The sequence below is a fragment of the Cryptotermes secundus genome, unplaced genomic scaffold, assembly GCF_002891405.2.
Source record: "Cryptotermes secundus unplaced genomic scaffold, Csec_1.0 scaffold320, whole genome shotgun sequence".
NCBI lineage: Eukaryota > Metazoa > Arthropoda > Insecta > Blattodea > Kalotermitidae > Cryptotermes > Cryptotermes secundus.
The window spans coordinates 1,099,099-1,120,290 of record NW_019731221.1 but is presented as its reverse complement, the minus strand read 5'-3'; the positions used below and the strand labels follow the sequence as shown (position 1 = coordinate 1,120,290).

The 21,192-nt window shown below is 40.9% G+C and overlaps 1 protein-coding gene across 9 annotated transcripts in view; it reads right to left on the bottom strand.

Annotated features, from left to right (window-relative positions):
- Positions 1–21,192, bottom strand: part of LOC111866476 (zinc finger protein 384) — a 448,072-nt gene that overhangs the window by 26,574 nt on the left and 400,306 nt on the right. For all 9 annotated transcript variants that reach the window (XM_033752265.1, XM_033752264.1, XM_033752263.1 and 6 more), the window contains one exon: positions 7,194–7,326. In XM_033752265.1, the coding sequence (XP_033608156.1) occupies positions 7,194–7,326 (133 nt within the window). The remainder of the gene's footprint in view (positions 1–7,193; positions 7,327–21,192) is intronic.

Genomic DNA, 21,192 nt, shown 5'->3' with positions numbered 1-21,192 from the left:
GACTGAATAATCAATTTCAGTATCTTACGGACTATCTGAAGTAATAATGAACTTCAGGGCAATGCAACTGCCTTGATGAGGTGATCGTATTATTCAGGAGATCAAATAATTCCTTGTTGCTATAGAAGACGTAGCTTAATTCCGTCGTCATAAATCCCCGACTCTAGCCCTTATTGACACTGCAAATAAAAATCATTGAACTTATTTTTAAGGAAAAGAGTTGATCGCTACTGGTGTAATTCACATATACAAAATGACAAAGAACAATATGACCTTTGAGGCTCTCACGGCTGTGGATATTGTGACCATTAGCACGTAGTAAACTGAGATTTCAAAAGGAAATTTTTGAAAACAAAACTCCATCAAACATGCCTAAAACTATTAGCTTGAATAGTTATAAAATTACAGGATACAACAAGGCCAAACTTTAAAGAAAAATGCTCTAAATGTTGCTGCTATCTAGAAGGAACTCTTTCTGCAAAATAAGAACAAATTTCGCCATGTATCTGATCTCTCTTTTCTTCAGTTTCTCGGGTCACAAGATGACAAATCACAACGGGCAGTGGTTGAGTAATCTGATATTCAGTTTCAAAAATAACGCTGGCGGACACTTTATAATTTCGTTAACAGATGTTATTTCGATTTCTTATAAATTTTTCAGTGTCATATGTCTCATGATAGGGACAGAAACGGGCGGAACCTGCAAAGTAGACTGTTCTCATCTCTAGCTGCAGTTCCCACAGATGTTCTCTTATACACCCGTCTCCGAGTTCACTGAATATACAGACTAACAAGAACGTAATATTACTCGTATTTTGTAGGAAAAAGTTGAAACTGCAATGCCAATTGAGCCACTGGTACATCTCACGGCTTCCAGGCAGTCCTATCCTCGACTACTAATAAGGCTTAACTGCTATATGATCACAGAAAGAAGAAGAGAATAACGACATAACGTATATATATGTACATAAGTTAATGGATTTGCTCAAAGAGTTGCTAGGCAACGGCTTCGTAAAAACGTTCCAACGTGGAACAATGGAAGATGTGTCTCAGTGAACGAATGTTATTGCTCGTTGTTAGGCAACAGTCAGCGCGCCAATGAACTCGCTGACTGGGAATCACGTGACATGTTTTCTCTGTTGTCCGTGCGGGCCCTATATAATGAAGACCTGTTGTAGCTTAGATTAGTGCAAAGAGCAGTGCAGTGCAGTGCAGTGCAGTGCAGTGCAGTGCAGTGCAGTGCAGTGCAGTACGGTGTAGTTAAGTGTCCAGGAGAGTTTTCTAGTTGAATTCTGAGGTTCCAGGGTGATTGAGAAAGAAATGGCAAGATTTCATAGTGATTTTAAGTGCTAGTTTCTCGCTAGAGAGAGCTAGAGATCCGTTGCCAGGAGAAGACTACTGAAGACGGAGAATCCTAATGCGTGTGCAGTGGTGAACTGGAATGTGTATAAATCAGTTATATCGCTGTATTTATTGTAATTAAGATAAATTGTAACCTACGTGCCAAAAAATCCAATCATCCGAACTAGAACCCGTTTTTTCTTCACGCCTACTCCCATACACATGATTAATTCGCTTCGCTTAGTGGGGGGGTGGAGCCCATCTGGGTCCACTCGGCATGGTGGCCACTGACTGGCCTATCGTACTTGCTCTGGGTGATTATGATAATGGAGAATTCGGTGCAATGAAGATTTGCAGGTGAAACCGAAGTGCTCGGAGAAAAAAGTCCCAGCGCCACTTTGTCCACCACAAATCCCACTTGACCAGACCCGGGATCGAACCAGGGCCGCCGCGGTGGGAAGCCAGCGACTAACCTCCTATATTGACTATATATATACACACACACACACCGTATATGGAAACAAACAGCAAAAAAGATTTAAAAACATAGATCTTTGGCAGAGGAAATACAAGAATGCCTGAGAAACTTGGCATTGGTTAGTTGAAAGGAAAAGGAAGTGTAGCGAGCTGAAGGACTTCACCTTGAAGAATAAGGACAGTGAGAAGAATGAGATGGAGGAAAAGAAGAAGAATATAGTGGCGGGATTTCCAATAACTGGCAATGAATTATTCAAAATTAATCATCACTGTAAGAAGATTTAAACGAGAATTGTTGTCATTAAGAGTCGTTCTGACATTAAAATGGACGGAAATGTCCTTAACTCATGAATTTTCAGTTGCATTGTCATTTGGATGCATAAATTCTAAAGAATTAGCTCCTGAAACTAAAATAAAATAAATTCTGGAAAACATATTGCACAAAATTTTTCATGTCATTTTACAAGCCCAAGCATAACGAAAAGTGCAGTCTATAAAGTATCATTTAAGAGTCCATAATCGGGAGATTGTATTAAATGAAATTATTTTGAGAATAAGGGTTCAATATTTTGTTTTGTGGCCTTCACGTAAAACACTATTCAATTCTAATTTATTTTACATTCATACAGCAGCTCATGTAAACAAATCCACTTAGCAATCTGAAAACTAATTCCTCTAAAATTCATTCTAATATTATCTTCATCTCTGTCTGCTATCGGGGATTACAGCGAAAAAGCGACGTTCACTTCATACGTCTGTAAATGTTACATGTTACAAACATGTAACACAGGACCTCTTCAATGAATTTTTTGCTGTTTCATCCCCCGTAGGCGCTACTGTCCTCAGCATCCTCCTTTCTCCTAATCACACCCCCATAACTACGTGCCGATCTAGTATTTAGTTAGGCCCTCTGGAAACAAAGTTAACAAATCATGATAAGGCTGATGGACTTGAAACCGAAACATTTTACTTCATTTTTCCTTGTCTTACCCTGCGGCCCTGAAGAAGATGGCATATTACTCCGAAACGTCAGTAAATTACCATCAGAAAACACGGTGTCACACTGCGGAACAAAGCACCCTTCACAGTCACCTCCGTGAACACCTAAACTTTCTCCTTATTAATACTTCATATATTTGTAAGATTTCTGAAGCTCAGCATATGCAAAACAAGGGCTCCTAATTTTTACAGTTCTTTTGTGCAGCTGTACAATGTCATTATAAGTGTCTGAAAACAAAGTACTCATTAAAGTACTTGAAATCAGAAAAGGCAGATGGAATCGATTAGAAATGCATATAAAATTTTAGTCGGCGAATCTGATGGAATAAGATATAGGCGTAGATGGGAGTTAGGTAAAAAAGTTAAAAGTTATCCCTGTAACAGATCGTGAAGGCCTATAGGGTTGTGAGACGTCGAGGTTCCCACATTTTCTCTAGACAATCGGCAGTAAGATTGTCAGCTGCCCTTTACACCTCAGGAAGATTCCTGGTACACATTTCTGCTAGAGGCTGAATCGACATCTGGTCCATAGTGCGGCCCCAAGGATTAGGTAAATTGAAAAAAAAAAAATCCACCTCATCGAGATCCGAACCCGCGACCTTCCGGATTCTATGACAGTGCCTCACTCATCTATGCTACCGGGTGTCACTTGGCATAGATAGGAGGACAATTTTAAAATGAATACTTTCTGACACAGAATGTGTAGGACATGGGATCAACGCATCTTCTTCAGGGCAAAGACCATTGGCGGGCTTTTGTGAACACTTTAATGAAAGATGTGAATTTCCTGACTGGGCGACTAGCCGCTCCCTGAGGCGGAAGTATGTGAACAATTTAGCACTAACACGACTCCACATTGGGTAATTTATAAGAGATCATCTAGTGCTGTTACGGTAGTGAAATCAAGGACACAGTGGGTTGCTTGTAGGAATAGAATGGGACTAGGTAAAAGGTAAGATAAAGTTGCTCCTTGTGCTTAATTAATTAAGCACTACGCCTTGAAGACGCATTTGGGAGTGGATGTATAGATCCATATCTTCTTGACCTCGATACTGGTAGGAGGTGAATGGTCAGTTTCACGCCCCGGCCGCTTTACCCCCAGGAAAATAGCCCTCGGTACCCATTGGATAGGAGCCTGGGTGGACCCCAAAGCTGGTCTGGACGACGTGGCTAAGAAGAAATTCTTGACAATACCGGGACTCGAACTCAGACACTTCGGCAGTCCAGCCCGTAGCCAATCGTTATATGGGCTATCCCAGCTCCCTGTGGGACTAAGAAGAAACCTCTTCAAAAGCCGTCGCTTAGAGCAATGATTCTCCAACCGCTGGTATGTATACCCTTAAAAGGAACGCGAGAGTACGTAAACACGTGACGTCCGAATTCCTGCTTTCCTTCCCGCACAACCATGAGTAGGATGGGAAGTTTATTGCGTATAGGTACTTTCTTGCAACACCAATTGCAAGTAAATTGTTTTAACAAATACGTTATGGTACAAAGAACTGTGTGTTAGGAACTTGGGGTATTTCAAAAATATATCTTTAAAAAGGAGTAATGTAAAAATGGTTGAGAAATAATCCTTTTCTCTCATTTTAAAGCAGCCAAATCTTAACAGCTCGAGAACAGATAGAAGATAGACCTTGAGGGTGATTTGTGAGGTTGGGATGTGGATGGAATTGGCTCATAACTGGATCAAATGCCTAGCTTTCATAGCTGAACCTCCAAGTTCTGACATCCGATCATTCGACTCTTCGACCCTGAAGAAGAAGGCAGAAAGTTCCTCCGAAACATTGGCGTCTATCTTCAAAATTACAAGTACCACTTTCCATAAGATAGTAATCATTGTTAATTTGTTCGTTTCTTTTATACCTTCTTAGTAACTCCGTCTTCACGCATGGTATGTAATTTTCTGTGCTCTTCTAACTCCATCTGTGTGATGTCTAAATATCCTACTGAAGAGTCAAGTTAAAACACGGTCATTACTTTTGTGCTGAACTACGTGAATTGTCATGAGTGTGTGTTTGTGCCTGCGCGTGACTAAGTGAAACTGAATGCTACAGTTGCATTCCGACAGAGAACACCAGGCTGTAGCGTGATGCCCCGGGGCGACAGGCCTGCCTGTATTGTTCACTTAACAAAATATAAAACCTTTATGAGTTAATCTATACAATTAGAATCAACAACACGGAGGAGTGTTGACAGAAAAAATAAAAGCTGTAAAGAGAAATGAATTAAGGGTATAATGTGGCTTTTCAACTAAATAAAGATGTAGACCTAGTCTGCAGGGAAACAGTAATTTCAGGACCTACTCCGGACGTGAAATAACATGTAACAGTGGTATTCAAGGTAAAGTTGTTCCTGTGCTCAACTAATTAAGCACTACACCATGAAGGCGTATGGGGAGTGGATGTATAGATCCATATTTTCTTGAGTAATCAGCTTCACGCCCGGGCCGCTTTATTCCCAGGGAAAGAGCCCGCGGTACCCATTGGATAGGAGGCTGGGTGGGCCCCAGAGCCAGTCTGGACGACATGGAGAAGAGAAAATTCTTGAACTTACCGGAATTCGAACTCCGACCCCTTGGTCATCCATCCCGTAGCCAGTCGCTATACCGACTACGCTATCCCGTCTTCAGTATACATATTTTTTTTTTTTCAGATTAGAGTTATAGATGATTAACTACGGTATGTAAAACTTAAGGCTATCCCCGCAACGGGCCATCAAGGCCCATAAGTGTCTTCCAGACAGTCGGCTCACAAATGGTGATGAGGTTGTTAGCCTTAGGCCGCGCCATAGCTCAAGCTGTTAGTCGCTGTCTTCCCACCGCGGCGGCCCGAGTTCGTGGCTGGGTCTAGTCAAGTGGAATTTGTGGTGGACAGAGTGGCGCTGGAGCAGGTTTACTCCGAGTACTTCGGTTTCCCCTGTCAATCGTCATTCCACCAAATTCTTCGTCATCATAATCACCCAGGGCAGGTACAATAGGCCAATCAGTGGCCGACGTGCGAGTTGACCCAACTGGTCTCCAACCCCCACTATGCGAATTAGGTCTTTCACTTTCTACACTTAGTGGTTCACACTTTACTGATTCTTGGGTCGTCGTGTTGGTAATACTGATGATAGAGTTAAAAATTACCAAAAGAACGAGCATGACATGGTTACTCCAGTAATTACTGTTATACACTTATAAGCCTTTTTTTTTTTCCTTGGCACTACAGCCCCAGTGGGCCTAGGCCTACCTCCATGAACTCCGTTAACTTCGGTTTTTTCTAGATCTTACACCTACGGTAGGACTCCTTGGGCAAGTGATCAGCTCGTCGCAAGGCCTCTACCTGTAGACAAGCACAGAAAAACGCACACAAACATCCATGCCCTGAGTGGGATTCGAACCCACGAACCCGGCTTCCGAGCCAGCGAAGACAGTACATGCCTTAGACCGCTCAGCTACCGTGACCGGCTTGCTCTGTGTATAGAGGTCTAATATTGATTCCAAAAGAATGACAAACGTTGGTGAGAACTGACTTGAAGCCAGTAGTAATAGTATCAGAGTTCTAAGCATGCGGCGAAACAAAAGTAAGCTCTTCGTATTGAAAGGGTTCCGTTATTAGGGAGGGTTACTTATACTTACATATTTGCACCAAATTAATCGGTCCCTTGCCATCCCATGGTTAGTAGAAAGCGTGCAACTTTACTATAGGGAGAGCGATATTGAGTGGTCCGATACAAACACATATTTGGCTCGACGGTGTTAAAATGGTTAGGATAAGATACGATTGTTACACACACAACCAAACACACACACAGCCATAGAAACCAGCTCCATTACATGAGAGGTTAGTAATAAATGCAAAAATCTGGGACACACGTGGTTGGAGTATACAGGTATGTGGCTCAGGACCGAGTCAGTGCTATTCCCAAGCGATATTTACATAGAAATAGAGACAACCACCCGAAAAATCGGTCCTTTTTACATGAGAGATTAGTAAGGAATGACTAGTACTTACTTTATAACAGCCAACAGATGCAACCCAATATTGGTTCGCTGTTATCCAGACGGGTTAAGGCTCAAGCGATGGTCAGACAAACATACAGAGGTTAGCAACATATGTTGATAACTTACTTTACGATAGCGCTAAGACAGCACCCACCAATCGGCTTGTTATCCACACAGTTAAGGCACAAGCGACGGTAAGACAGACTTATATAATACTCAGAGATTAGTAGTAATGCTAACAACTTACTTCATAACAGCCAGCGGTTAAATGCGGCCGAAAATTGAGTCATTGTTACCCAAATAGTTAAGCTACAAGATACGGTTAGATCACTTTACAGATATTTAACTCTGCGATGATCAGAGATAGTAGCAAACGCTGGGAACTTACTTGCAACTCCGGAAGCATTGGGGTCCTTATGTGTGTGTTTCATGTGTTCCATGAGGGCCTCACCGCCGAGGAACAACTTGTGGCAGATCGGGCAGGACGTGGCGTTGGGACCGCCAATCAGGGCAGCGTGTTGCTGCAACACAGGGACACGGAGCTGTAGCTCCTGTGAGAGAACACACGAAGATGGCCGAACTCTTTTGGGTCGACTCGACACATAGAAACACAACATCAAACACATGGCGGTGTGTGGGTGAAATATGAAAGATGAGGCACGGAACACAAACATTAATCTTAAAGCGGATACACTTCATTATGATTCTGTATACACTGACTTGGACCGGTTGCATAAACAGGTAAACTCGTGAAGTTCCTTCAACATAAAGCTCTGTATTTATATTTAGTCAGGAGTCGAATAGATCCATTTGGAAGCGATTGCGTGCCAGGAACCTCGCAAGAGAATTCTGTACTTCATAAATTATTCTTAAATACAGTACGTTCAGTTAAGGAGGAAACTTCGCAACACCGCTGACCCAGCTCAACATTCCACACAGACTGCTGCTGTACCTGCTGATAGCAGAATGAGTCATTAGCGCCGATAAACGCGCGCCGTTACAGTTACAGCAGCAATCTGTCAGGAATATTGGGCCGGGTCAATGGTGTTGCGAAGTTTCCTCCTTGATTGAACGCCCTGTAGCTATTAATTATTTATGTATAAAAACGATATTATTAGCAATTAATCCTGATACTTTATCCTACATTCTGAGTTGTGACTGTAGGGTTTTAGGGCACGCATGGTGAGTCCCACTCGACAATCTCAAAGCCAGTTCCAAAAATTTGTGTACTAATGGAAGTAACATACTCGTATATATATATATGGTCCCAAAAACCTTTGCTTCCGTCAAAATATAAATTTCTATTTATTTCTTCTTTTTTCTTATTATAATATTTCACCTATACCTTTTATGAGAAGTAAATAATTTACAAGGTACCGAATCAGTATGTACCTATGAACACCGCTACAGCCTTGACTGAGTTTTGCGAGCTTTGTCATGTTCACCCTTGCTGTACATTCTACTGTGGTCTCTCGAACAGGAATTACCAAAGCCCGTCCGATTTTAACCTATTTAATTTGTTTGATAAGCTCGTCGTATTTCATTCTGTCTGCATGTCGATTTGTCTTCTGAACCCGTTAGAATGTCACACCTGGAGTAGGAACATTTTATAGATTTTAAATTGACCATCTATCATCGTTAATATCAACATGACCATAAGAACTTGTGACGAAAGCCCAAAAAGAATGCTGTTAATCGAAAGGTCCTGAAAGTCTCTTCGCTAACTTTTCTGCAACTTGAAGGAAGAAGGTAATATAGCCCTTTCAATCACAACAGAAATCACGTTTTCGGTACACACTATGGTCTTTTGGTCTGTGACACCATGTAGTCTGACGGGTAGGTACTGAGGTTTCGAAGGAACATTTTTTTTTTCTGTGGCGCTACAGCCCCAATTTGGGCCTAGGCCTACCTCCATGAAACTCTCCGTTTCATTTCGGTTTACTGGATCTTACACTTGCGGTAGAACTCCTTGGGCGAGTGATCAGCTCGTCGCAAGGCCTCTACCTGTAGACAAACACGGAAAAACGCACAGAAACATCCATACCCTAAGTGGGATTCGAACCCACGATCTCGGCTTCCGAGCGAGCGAAGACAGTGCATGCCTTAGACCGCTCGGCTACCGTGACCGGCTTCGAAGGAACATACACTTCCCTATTTAAGACATTCAGAATTTTCTTTAAGTCCTTTTCCATTCCTTAGGTCGAAATGTTATGGCCACATATTTTTTTCTTATTATTAATTTAAAATCTTCCTTCAGCGCGTATCTCTAGGTATTCTATCCTGTAAGTGAAGGACAGTTTTCCTCTGACATACTGATACACACCTGCAGCATACAGATGCTACAACCCAGAATGAATTTTCACTGATACGAAAAAAACTTTTTGTGTATGTATTTGTTATTCGGCCGCTACATAAAAGCCCGGCATTGGATCCTATTAGGAGCTAGCCTACATACTGAGATTCACTTTAATTATTGTCTACCATTTACGCTTAAATCTCCGAAATCAGGCCTTTCTTTCAGGTCTCCAAATAAATTTAATATACATTTCTCATTTCACTTTTCTATACTACAAACTTTCTGAGTGACCCTAATTGTACTATTATGTGAGGGGTACAAATTACGAAATATATTATTATGTAATTAATATATTCTTCGGTTCTTTGTTATTAAGTACTGTCAACCTACGTCGTACCCTCATATAAATATTCGCAAATTTTATATAAATCCATCAAACAGTTTAATAAATGATGTTTATGGAAGGGAAAACGAACATTTCTTCCAGCAAAATGTTTCCGTCGGTCCAAGTCTGGATACAGAAACAGCACTCGCAACATCATATACACTGGAACAGTACTGAATATTGAACACTTTACACAACACTAACAACAGTACATAACACTGACACATAAACAGCGCCGCAGCAATCACACTCCGCAATGTGTAACATGGATTTGGCGACCTAATACTCATACTACTTGAATTCAATGAAAAATTTAAACAATATCAAATACAGCAAAAGTATTCCTCTTCTTTCTCTTTTCCTTTCTCTTCCTCTGTTTCTTCCTTTTGTTCTGATGGATTTGTCTACGTCGATGTGACAACGGAACAAAAATAATGGCGGCCATTAGAACGGACTGTGTTCATTTGTGTCGTAACCAGCACAGCAGAGTCCCGATTATCCAACAATAATTTTGTTTTAACAATTTCGCTACAGAGTTTAAATCTGAAAAAAACAACTTTCTTCGCCTTCCTGTAGTTCCAAGGTAAACTGTAATTTACGTTGATAGAAGATCGTAAATTTTTGGCTTCAATTGCCATGAGATAACAATGGAAGTCAGTTCAATTTTTCTTGTATTATTAAATATGTAAACTATGCAAAGGAGCAAGGCCTATCTTTCTTAGCTAGGTACCTTGTTCGTGACTTGGAAGGGGTTAAATAAGGGAATTTGTTCCTAAATAGAATGTTAAAAACATATTACGAATCATGTATTGAAACAAAATGCACGTTTGTAACGTGGTTTCCATGCCTCAGTAAGGCAAGATTTTTTGGCCGCGCCATAGCTCAAGCGGTTAGTCGCTGGCTTCCCACCGCGGCGGCCCGGGTTCGATCCCAGGTCTGGTCAAGTGAGATTTGTGGTGGACAAAGTGGCGCTGGGGTATGTTTTCTCCGAGTACTTCGGTTTCCCCTGCCAATCTTCATTCCACCAACTGCTCCACAATTGCCCTCACCTATCATCTGGGGCTGATACAGTAAGCCAGAAGTGGCCGCAGTATAAGGGACTTAGTCCCACCCCACTAGCAATAAATAAAAGATTTTAGCCTGTAGAGAGAGTAGATGTATGACTCCATGTATTCTTAATCTTGATATTAGACTGAGGTGTGTCGACGAGTTCACGCTCCGGGTATACCCCTGAGGGAAAAATGTCCGGAGTTTTTATAATTAGAGGACTGCTTGAGCCACAGGGGCAATCTGGACAGGATTCTGTATGTAACGAAACAGCGGCCATCTTGCCCTTAGCAAATCACTTTACAAAGTGAGGAATATTGCCAAAACGATTGTGTCTTTTAAGACACAAAAAAGGACGTAGAAAATGGAGAAAACGTAGAAGTAGACAGGGTGATATTTGAGGGTCTCACGGTGGTGAGAATTAAAGAGGTTTCTGGGATATGATGCCATGTAAATTAGTAGGTAGGTTCCAACGTTTCGGAGGAAATTTCAACCTCCATCTTCAGGGTAAATGAAGTAGCAGATTCCTCAGAAACATTAATAACCATCTAACACACTACATGGCGTCTGTCCCATCAGATCTAAATACATGCGAGCATACGAATGTGCATTGGTTAGCAACAGTGATGTGTACATAGCAACGTGGATGTAGGTAAATATAAGCATGGGATGTGCATGTGGGAGCCGAGATAGCTCAGTCAGTATTGTGATTGGCTACGGACTGAACGGCCGGGGTTCGATTTGTGGGAAGGCAAAAATATTCTTCTCTAGCCCACAGCGTCGAGACTGTATCTGCGGCCCATCCAGCCTCCTAACCAATAGGTGCTAGGGGCTGTTTCTCCAGGGACAAAGTGACCGGGCGTGAAGCTGACCACTCACATCCATCTAGTGCCGAGGTCAAGAATGGTGGAGCTACAGTTCCACTCCGCATACGTCCTCATGGTACATTGCTTGGTTAATTAAGCACAAGGGCGACATTACCTTTTAACATTATGGGATATGTAGGTCAACGAGCCTAGTTACTATTTTGTTTTTCTACAAGTACGAGTATATGTTTTGAACGGAAACTTGTTTGAAACGGTTATGTTTAATTTTCTTTTGGATTCATTATAGACAAGTTTTACCATGGTGCCTACTTCTTAAAACACAATAAAATAATATGACGTAGTTTCAGTCCGAACCAATGGCTAGCCAAGCAGATACATCTGCCTCACAGACTACACGAGACAACACCAAAACTACAGCAAGCATCCTGAAAATAAAACACATTGTACTGTTATTGCACATGTATAAAAACAAGTAACAAATATTGAAGCAAAATTTGCTTTCTTCTCTCCCTGCAAATCTGCGAGTGAAAACTGCAGGTAGAATTGTACCATTTGCTAGAATTTACAACTCCATAGTGTGGGGTTTTTCTTTATAACGCGATCGAAGGCGGCTGTGAAGCTGATTGCACTGATACCGCCATAACGACTGATACTTTCGAGGTCTCGTGTTATAATGATCACTCATTATAACAGTGTTGTAAATCAGAAAAGAAATGGTATATTAAAATTTATATTAAAAATTAATTTACATTTGATACAAATGACTATATCACATTATTAACGCAATGTGTGTTGTTTATTTAAAAAAAAAGTATTTTAATTTAGACCCATTTTGGCTAAACACTTTAACAGCTTCCTTACTTAATTTTACAGATTAAAAAAATCACACATTTGTTCAAATATAATTTAGATCCACATATTTTACAACAGTTGGTTGTGGATTCCTTTAGGTACTCCATCAGAATGTCCAACAGAACAGGAGCGCGAATACAGCACGAAAATAATTCTTCCGAAAGTATTTTAGGAGAAAATTAGGCACTGTATTCGGGAAAATCGGTATGTGTGAAGAGAAATGAAAGCAGATCTTCAATATGTGTTAGTTTTGATCAACACCAGCATCAACACCAACATCAACAATAACACTTAATTGAAATCACTTCATAGTCTGCGATATATCAAGTTCTGTTGTAATATAAATAAGACTCTTTAACACTGGAGTTCCTGATATCATCCAAATGCTCTAACCCGTATATACATAACGGTCCCACGTCGCAACCATTTTTTTCTGGCACGATACAGACTCGTTCTTCTGCAAGACTTTATCGTACAAACTGGTATTTCACTGCGAATATAGGCACATGGAGACGAAAATATCTGCCCTTTCTTTCCAGGCATTTTATTTTATTCGGAATGACTAAGAAGCGCATACAAACGAATGAAAGAAGGTATCATGGCGAGCTGAAGGAGTTGGTCACAACGTGCCAACTGTTCTGCATGCACGGTCATCCTCATATCATTAAATGCAAGCGCAGCTATTCCTTGATTTATGCGACAATTGTGTTCCAAAGGAAAGCCGCAGTGGATGAAACCACAATCTAACACAATTCCTCCTTCACCCCTAAAATTCCTGCTCTTCTACCCACGCAATAATCTACACCCCCTCCTCTCAGCCCCATTCGATTGGCCAGCAGGCAATTCGCATTAAATCGGACGATATTAACTTAAAATTGTTCAAATATTTTAATCGTATTAAAAAGAAATGGCACGTTACGAGGAGTACCTTTGTAGTATACTGAGCCGTGATAGCGCAGTCGCTGCAGCAACTGGCTATGGGCTGGACGACCGAGGGGTCGGAGTTCGAGTCCCGGTAGGATTAAGAATTTCTCTTCTTAAAGTCGTCTAGACCGGCTTTGGAGTTCACCCAGCGTCCTATCCAATGGGTACCAGGGATTATCTCCCCAGAGGTAAAGTGGCCGGTGCGTGAAACTGACCACTCACCTCCAACCAGTGTCGAGGTCAAGAAAATATGGATTAGCTTTGCAACAACATATTTGTGCTTGTTAAAAATGAACACCAATGAAGGTTACTGAACGACAAAGGAATCAACACTCTCGTTTTTCTTTTGTTATTCTCTTCCTCAAGTGTTTTTTAAATTGCCAAAATCTCGGTGAGTTTCAAGGAATTATTATACAGTACTCTGATTAAGGGATGGGAAAGCGAACAGAGCATAGTGCGTTAGGTCCATGGGTGTTGCACCAAGCCAGCTGCAAGATGTCTGACATTTAACAACTCACAACTTATCTCTGCCTCGAGTGTTTGTTACGTTAGCCAACAAATATATATCAAATGGTCTCTTTGTTTTACTTTTTTTTTTACAGTTTCTGGAGTCCGGTATGTGGAGGGACAGAGAAGGATATAAAATAATAAAACTTGTTTCAGATCCTTCATGCATGGTATGTTGTGGTAGGTCCTGCATTCTACTTCACATTCTGGCCAATCAGAGAGCGATGACGTACGGCAACCTAAACCACAGTTCAAAATATATGCATAAAAAGTTGATAGAAGAATTTTAAGCGCAATGAAATCCAGTCTTTCCTGTCGTTCGCGTTTCTTGGCTCAGACCCAGGTCGAATGTGGGTGCAAAAATGAAGTGGTTTACCCTAAGAGGCTGGCAATCCTTCAGAGACGGAAGCACATCAAACAACTAGTTCTAAACTAGTATCCTCACTTCGCCATATCTACTGATTATATTCTCTTCCTCCACAAATTGCAGCAAAGCAAATTAGGGCACTGAACGGTTCCTTAACGGAGTTTAGGTGTTACATCATGCAGGAGCATGGTGCTTGGGTTACCCGTCGGCTAGGAGTGCACACTTGAGCGTGTCTGAGAACAAAGTGCAGCAGGTGATATGGTATATGTCGCTAATTGTATAAGAGAGAAAATTTAGAATAATGAAATTCCTAGTTCGTACTCTCCACCACATACTAGGGCGATTAAACTATTTAGAATGAGATAGACAAAATATGTGGCATGCATGTTGAAGAAATGCCTACAAAATTCCGGTCTGTAAATATCAAGGTATGATATCAGTTTGAAGATCTGTACGTACATGGGAAGGGAAAGAGGAAATGGAAAGCAACTTCGTGGATCAAAATTTGTAAGGACATGCTGAGGCGAGAATTTATGAAAATACTAGTGAATGAGTTCCCTAAAAGGCGAGCAATTCGCTGACCAGCTGAACAGATAAGGGCATAAGTTTCTCCATAATAATGCAAACCAATGGATTAGTGCTTGCTGTAGCATATGCTAAGGCTAGAATAAAATGACCGTTATGAAGTTCATGGCAAAAATAGTAGTAGTAGTAGTAGTAGTGGGTGGTGTTGGTGGTGGTGGTAAATTTACTACAACCAATGGCCATAGCTCAAGCGGCTAGTCGCTGCCTTCCTAGGTCAAGTTGGATTTGTGGTGGACAAAGTGGCGCTGGGGCAGGTTTTCTCCTAGTACTTCGGTTTCCCCTGCCAATCTTCATTCCATCAATTGCTCCACAATCACCCTCACCTATCATCTGGGGCTGGTACAATAGGCCAGAAGTGACCGCAGTACAAGGGACTTAGTCCCACCCTACTAGCAATAAGAAGAAAATACTACAACCAAGAGTCGGTTACATTTAACACTTAAACCTTCTATGTTACGAACGAGATTTATCGCTTGAAACAACCAGCTAATTTTGCTCTGAATAACTTTGATGACCTAACAAGGTCAAGTGAAAAATAATTCTCCTGCCTACTTGTTAATTTAATAGCCAGGATGGCGCAGTCGATATAACGAAGGGTTATGGGCTGAACGGGTGGAGTTCGAGTCATGATAGGGACGTGATTTTTTCTTCTCCACGTCTTCCAGACCGGCTCTGGGGTTCACCCAATCTCCTAGCCAATGGGTACCGGAGACTCTTTCCCCAGGGGTAAAGCGGAAGAGGCGTGAAGCTGACTGTTCTCCTCCTTCTACTTCCGAGGTCAAGAATACTTGGATCTACACACACACTACCCCATACAGTTTCAAAGCGTAGTGCTTAAGTAGTTAAGCAAAGCGACAACTTTTTATTTGTTAAACAGGGTGAACACAGACAGTTACAACTAGTGAAGATCCAATATACCGATTCACCAATCCAAACCCGCGTCTTAGTCACTGTGATACACGTGACAATACAGAAAGTCTCAGTCAGGATAGGCGATTCCGTGGCCCTATAACGAGCCAGTTTAATCCAGTAATATACTTGTATTCATATCCTGTTTATCTTAATAGCATCATCAATTGTAGCCCAAATTTGAATGCATGAATAGTGAAATTATTTCCCGACACAAAATATTCATAAATAAATTTTCTTTGAAATTACAGGCAAGATGTTTTTCAATATTTGTAGGTAAAGTGAAACTATGAATTTATGGACCCATTGTTAAAAATGTTTCAGCACAAAAGAGTCGCGTTTTCGAAAGACACTCTTACATTATCATCAATAAATCGTGCATAAATATTATATAAATATTTCCATATCTTAAAGTTAATACCCGCACTGCAGATATTTGAACAAGAGATTCAGTTAACTCGTACACCAAATGCACAGAAAGAAACAATGTATATTGTAATACCAGAATGCAGTAAAAGGCATTATTACATGAATCATAAATTTAAATAAAAGGGGGAGTTAAAAGAAAGGTTAAAAACAGAAGCAAAAATGTTTTCGTTGCTTTCTCGTATCGTGAAGTTTTCACTGAATTGGATCACTGTCTCTAACGTTCAAGGGCGTTCCCGGAACAGCCTCCCCCATTTTCAATAAGTAAAACAACAACGAAACGTTCCCATTTTTTAAATTGAATCATTCTATACCCCGCATCTTCCTTCTTTATAATTCAGCACCTTTTAAGAGTGTAGCGTTGTTCGTGTCTTTTCCACCGTTCTGCCTCTCTACATTATTAATCTGCTGCTAAAGGTGGATCTCATTTGAAGTAAAGGCGAAAAAAAAAGAGAGAAGAAGAAAAAGAAAAACAAGCTAATGTCCTTCGAACAACGTGCTCTTTTTTATTCGCATTTAAAGCGCGATACACTAGCTCCATCTTTCCTCAGTTCGGAGCACTAATTATGTAGCAATTAGATGATTAAAGCTTGAATTTTTGAACGAGTCAATGAGAATTTTAATTGATACAACGCAACAGTCTCCTTCTTTCATATTTTATGCGCCTACAGAAGAAACTAAAATACAGAAACATGCTTATGTCATTTTCAATAGTAAGCCACTTAAAATTCAAGTCAAGGAGGATGAGGTGGGCAGGGCATTTAGCGCGAATAGGGGAGAAGAAAAATGCATATAGGATATTGGTGGGAAATCCAGAAGGAAAAATACCACTAGGAAGACTAAGGCGTAGGTGGGTGGACAATATTAAAATGGATCTTAGAGAGATAGGGTACGATGGTATGGATTGGATTGATCTGGCTCAGGAAATGGACCACTGGGGGCCTCTTGTGAACATGGCAATGAACCTCCGGCTTCCATAAAATGCAGGGAAATTCTTGAATAGCTGCAGAATTGGCGGCTCCTCCAGAAGGGCTCAGCTCCCTGAGCAAGTAAGTAAGTAAGTAAGCCACTTAAAATTCTGCCCTTTTTTCTACGTTATCACACCCCTTAAACACGAAATATCAAAGTAAACACTAAATATTTTTTGCGAATGGTTCTATTTGCAGTTACACACTTGTCCAGAAGGTCATACATGTACTGAGCACTCACATACTGTTAGAAACAATTAATATCACAAACAGCGATACTCAGATAATTGTAAATCGTGTAGAAGATTTGATACAGTTACAGGAGAATGGAAATTTAGCGCAATTATTACTAAATTGTGAATAGAAAGGAAAGTATTTTAATATAAAAAAGAAGTAGTGGGAGAACAGAGAGAATTACACGAAAAGGTGTTTCACGAGTTTTGCTCTTCACCTGAAAACGTCAAGAATTATTAACGAACGGAACGATTAGATATAACATGAAAGAGAAAACTAATACATTCACAGATCAAGTGAAAAGAGCACTTGGTAGACCTAGGAAGATAATATTAAAATAAGGTATCTTAGATAAAAGACCGCCTCTGTTGTCTAGTGGTCAGAATTCCTCCCTACAGATCCAGGGGTTCCGGGTTCCTTTTCCGGCGCTACCAGATTTTCTGAGAAGTAGTGGGTCTGGAACGGGGTCCATTCAGCCTCGTGAGAATAATTGATGAGCTATTTCAAGGAAATAATCGCTCCGGTTTAGAAAACCGAAATTAAAGGCCGTGGGGATTCGTTGCGCTGACCACACGACACCTTCTATCCGCTAAAGTTGTCACTAACTTCGCCGACAAGCGGCGGTCGCTCGGTCGGTATAGTTCGCTTGGGGACTATAGGCCATGGAGTTAAGTTATTTTAGATAAAGTCTCTGAACTGAACCGAATCAGGAACCGGCCAAAAGGCAGGCTTCTGTGAGCAAGATGGTGAAGCTACAGGTTCCGAAACAATAGGCCATCAATGAACGCGATATTTTTGCAGATAGGTAAAATACGAATATGCCTAAGTAGTAAGACACTGATAGGGCCTATGTACAGGAGTGCAAGGAAAAACTGACATGAATGTAGATGCAAATGGAGATTATAGGAAATTCCTGTTTTTTCGAAGAGATATCAATATAACACGAAATATTAATACAATTTTTCCTATTAAATTCCAAAACAACTATCAATTATAAACTACAATTTCATTGTCATATTAATTTCATTATAAAATATATTCGTTTGATAAACACTTTTATTCTAAATTGTTGGCATCAGTTGATGCTGATTTCCATTCGCCGTTAAATTACAATACAACTTCTGGGTGCTTAACTTCTGTACGAGCAGAATGAATGACTGAACAACATGAAAATAACTATCCACATATTTCTGCATAATTTTCCATCTTTTTCTTCCCGGTCACCATTCTGTGGATTCTTTTAGCGCATTCCAGCTTAATGTACAAGTCTTGGTTGGTTGTTCTGCCAGAGGATGTTGTTTCTTTGTAATAAAAAAGTAAGGCTATATATTGCACTGACTTTTATGGCGTTCGTTGACATAACAACAGTTCTAATTGCCCATAAAACATATCTCTGTACCTCCTAACACTGTGACAATAATACGTCAACTTTCTGTTCTTCTAATCAATGACTGCAACAGTAAAGAGAGCAAAGCTACTCCAATAATTTTATTCCATTTTATAATAATTACAATATTTTGTAAATGTTATTATTGTTTCCGATTGGAAATACCGAATATAACGTCTAATGCACCACTCAGAAGTGGAGGTGAGACAGGTTTTGTATAAGAGTGGTAACCGAAATTTGGAAGGAGCACAGATATCCTTTCTTCAACAACTGAAAGGAATTACAAAATTGGCCCACGAAATAAATACAGATATAGCGAAATACAGTGAAAAAAACATAAATATCAGTGAAAAACAGAAAACTGCAGAAATAATGCAGAGCTATAGGTTATCAAATTTAACATTTTGTTGGAAACCTACTGGCAAGGGAGTTAGAAGTCATGCATGAAAGAGATGGGTAAGGCCAGTACTCGGATGAGAGCTGGGGGAAGTAGCTCCTTAAGATTAAACATCCAACTGGTAAGTAAAAAGTAAAAAAAAAGTAAAGCTATCTCCGAACCAAGCCGTGAAGGCCCATTGGGTTGTACGACGTTGAGGGTCCCACATTATCTAGACAATTGGCTCAAAGATGGCGGTAAGGTTGCCAGCCCTACGCGCCGGCCGCGTTTTACTCCCCAGGAAAATTATTTAATTAATTCCTAGTACTCATTTCTGTTAGAGGCTGAGTCGACCCCAGGGCCTAGTGCGGCTGGAAGACAAAGAATTATTGTTGTCCTTTAAACTGGGGTTCCTTGGCGATTACTTATTTTGAGCACCATATCTTAAGATCATATTAGTATTGTAAAGGTAAAGTTGCCCCTGTCTTTAATTAAATAATCACCAGGCCATGAAAACGCATGAGAGGGTGGAGGTATAGCTCTCCCATTCTTGATTTCGTTACTAGATGGAGCTGAATGGTCAGCTTCACGCCTCGCCCGCTTTATCCCCAGGCAGAGAACCCCCAGTATCCACTGGCGCTATATCTACTGAGGTGTCCTGATTCCTAAAGTCGCACTGGTGGAGCGTGGAAATATTGAAGAGATATGCATGCTCCATATAACACGTACATAGAGGCCTGAAAAGTACAAATGCGGGACTGAGTTGTATATAACTAATGAAAAACTATAATTTCTTTCTTCAAAATTTTGTAGTTTAACCCTGAAGAAAACAATTTTCTGGAATCGGAAGGTTCATCATCGAGATATCAAAAGCTCACTAATGGACTATATCTTGGGACAGTTCAGTTTCATACCCCCATTATACCCTGTAACTCCTAGGCACGGTATAATATTATCCTCGTATCTAGATGTTAGACTCTCCTTGAAGATATCCACACAAATTTATGTAGCCACATCTCACCGCCACGCACGCTTATCTCTCTTCATTTAGGTTCGGTGCTACAAATTGTGAACCTCCCCATTATGGATTCTTTTCCAGCTGTGTCGAATAATCTGTCCAGTTCCGGGGCTTTTCTCAACAGTCAATACTGTATTGCTTCTTACGACGAGAGGCTGTTAGCCCCGCGACCAACAGCAAGCTGGAGTGCCTCTCCTTGTCGGCTGCCCGCCACTAGTTCACATATTCGCATGCCTTGAATATACAATCAATGGAATGCAATTAATATGTTGATATAATTTTAATGAAATCGTTTTATGTAAGTAAGTGAGGTTGAATGATCGACAGTCGACGACGATTAGCCAGGCTAGACGACCGAGGGATCGCAGTTGGAGTCCCAGTAGGGTCAAGAATGTTCTCTTCTCCACGACGTCCAGACTGACTCTGGGGTCCACCTAACCTCCTATACAATGGGTACCGGGGACTCTTTGCCCGGGAGTAAAGGGGCCGGTGCGTGAAGCTGACTACTCACCTCCAGATAGTGCCGAGGTCAAGAAAATATGGATCCATACTCCCACTCCTTCATACGCCTTCATGGCGTAATGCTTAAAAAGAAAACTTTGCCTTTCTTTTAGGGAGGTTGAATGAAAACTCGTCCGAGGACAGATACCACCGTTCTGAGCGGGTGTCAGATCGACACGATGCATTCGGAGCTCAGCTGTTATAATTCGTACAGCTGGAAATTTCATTTCTTTTTGCGAAAATATCTTAGTTTATCATTTCACCATTTTCTTCTGGAACTGCTTTATTCTTGGATAAAATAAACTTCAGCTTAAGAATATTTGCTGTTGATCATTACCACAATAGCAAAACCAGCCGACGGTGGTATCAGCGCCGGCGTAAGGCGCGAAAGATATCAGACTGCAAAAACACCTGGAAAATTGATTTGAAACTCGGTCGGAGGATTTAGTAATTTATGAAGTCTCTATATACAGTCATATTTTGTTAATCAACGATTCAATCCGTCAAAATTCGAACAAAATGTCCAAATACCCAAAAGACTGTCGTTCCTCAGCCAATCGGCGATCGCTAATGCGCAAGCGCACTGGCGATGTACACAAGCTCAGTTATGTCGGCCAGCCATTCTGGTAATGTGATAGTGCAATCTTATCAATGTTCACTGTATTTCATCATATTTTCCAACTTTGAGTAATATTACTGAAATTATGGTACTTACAAGCGGCCTCCGTAGTCTAGGGGTAACGTTCCCACCTCATGACTCAAGGTACGCGGGTTCGAA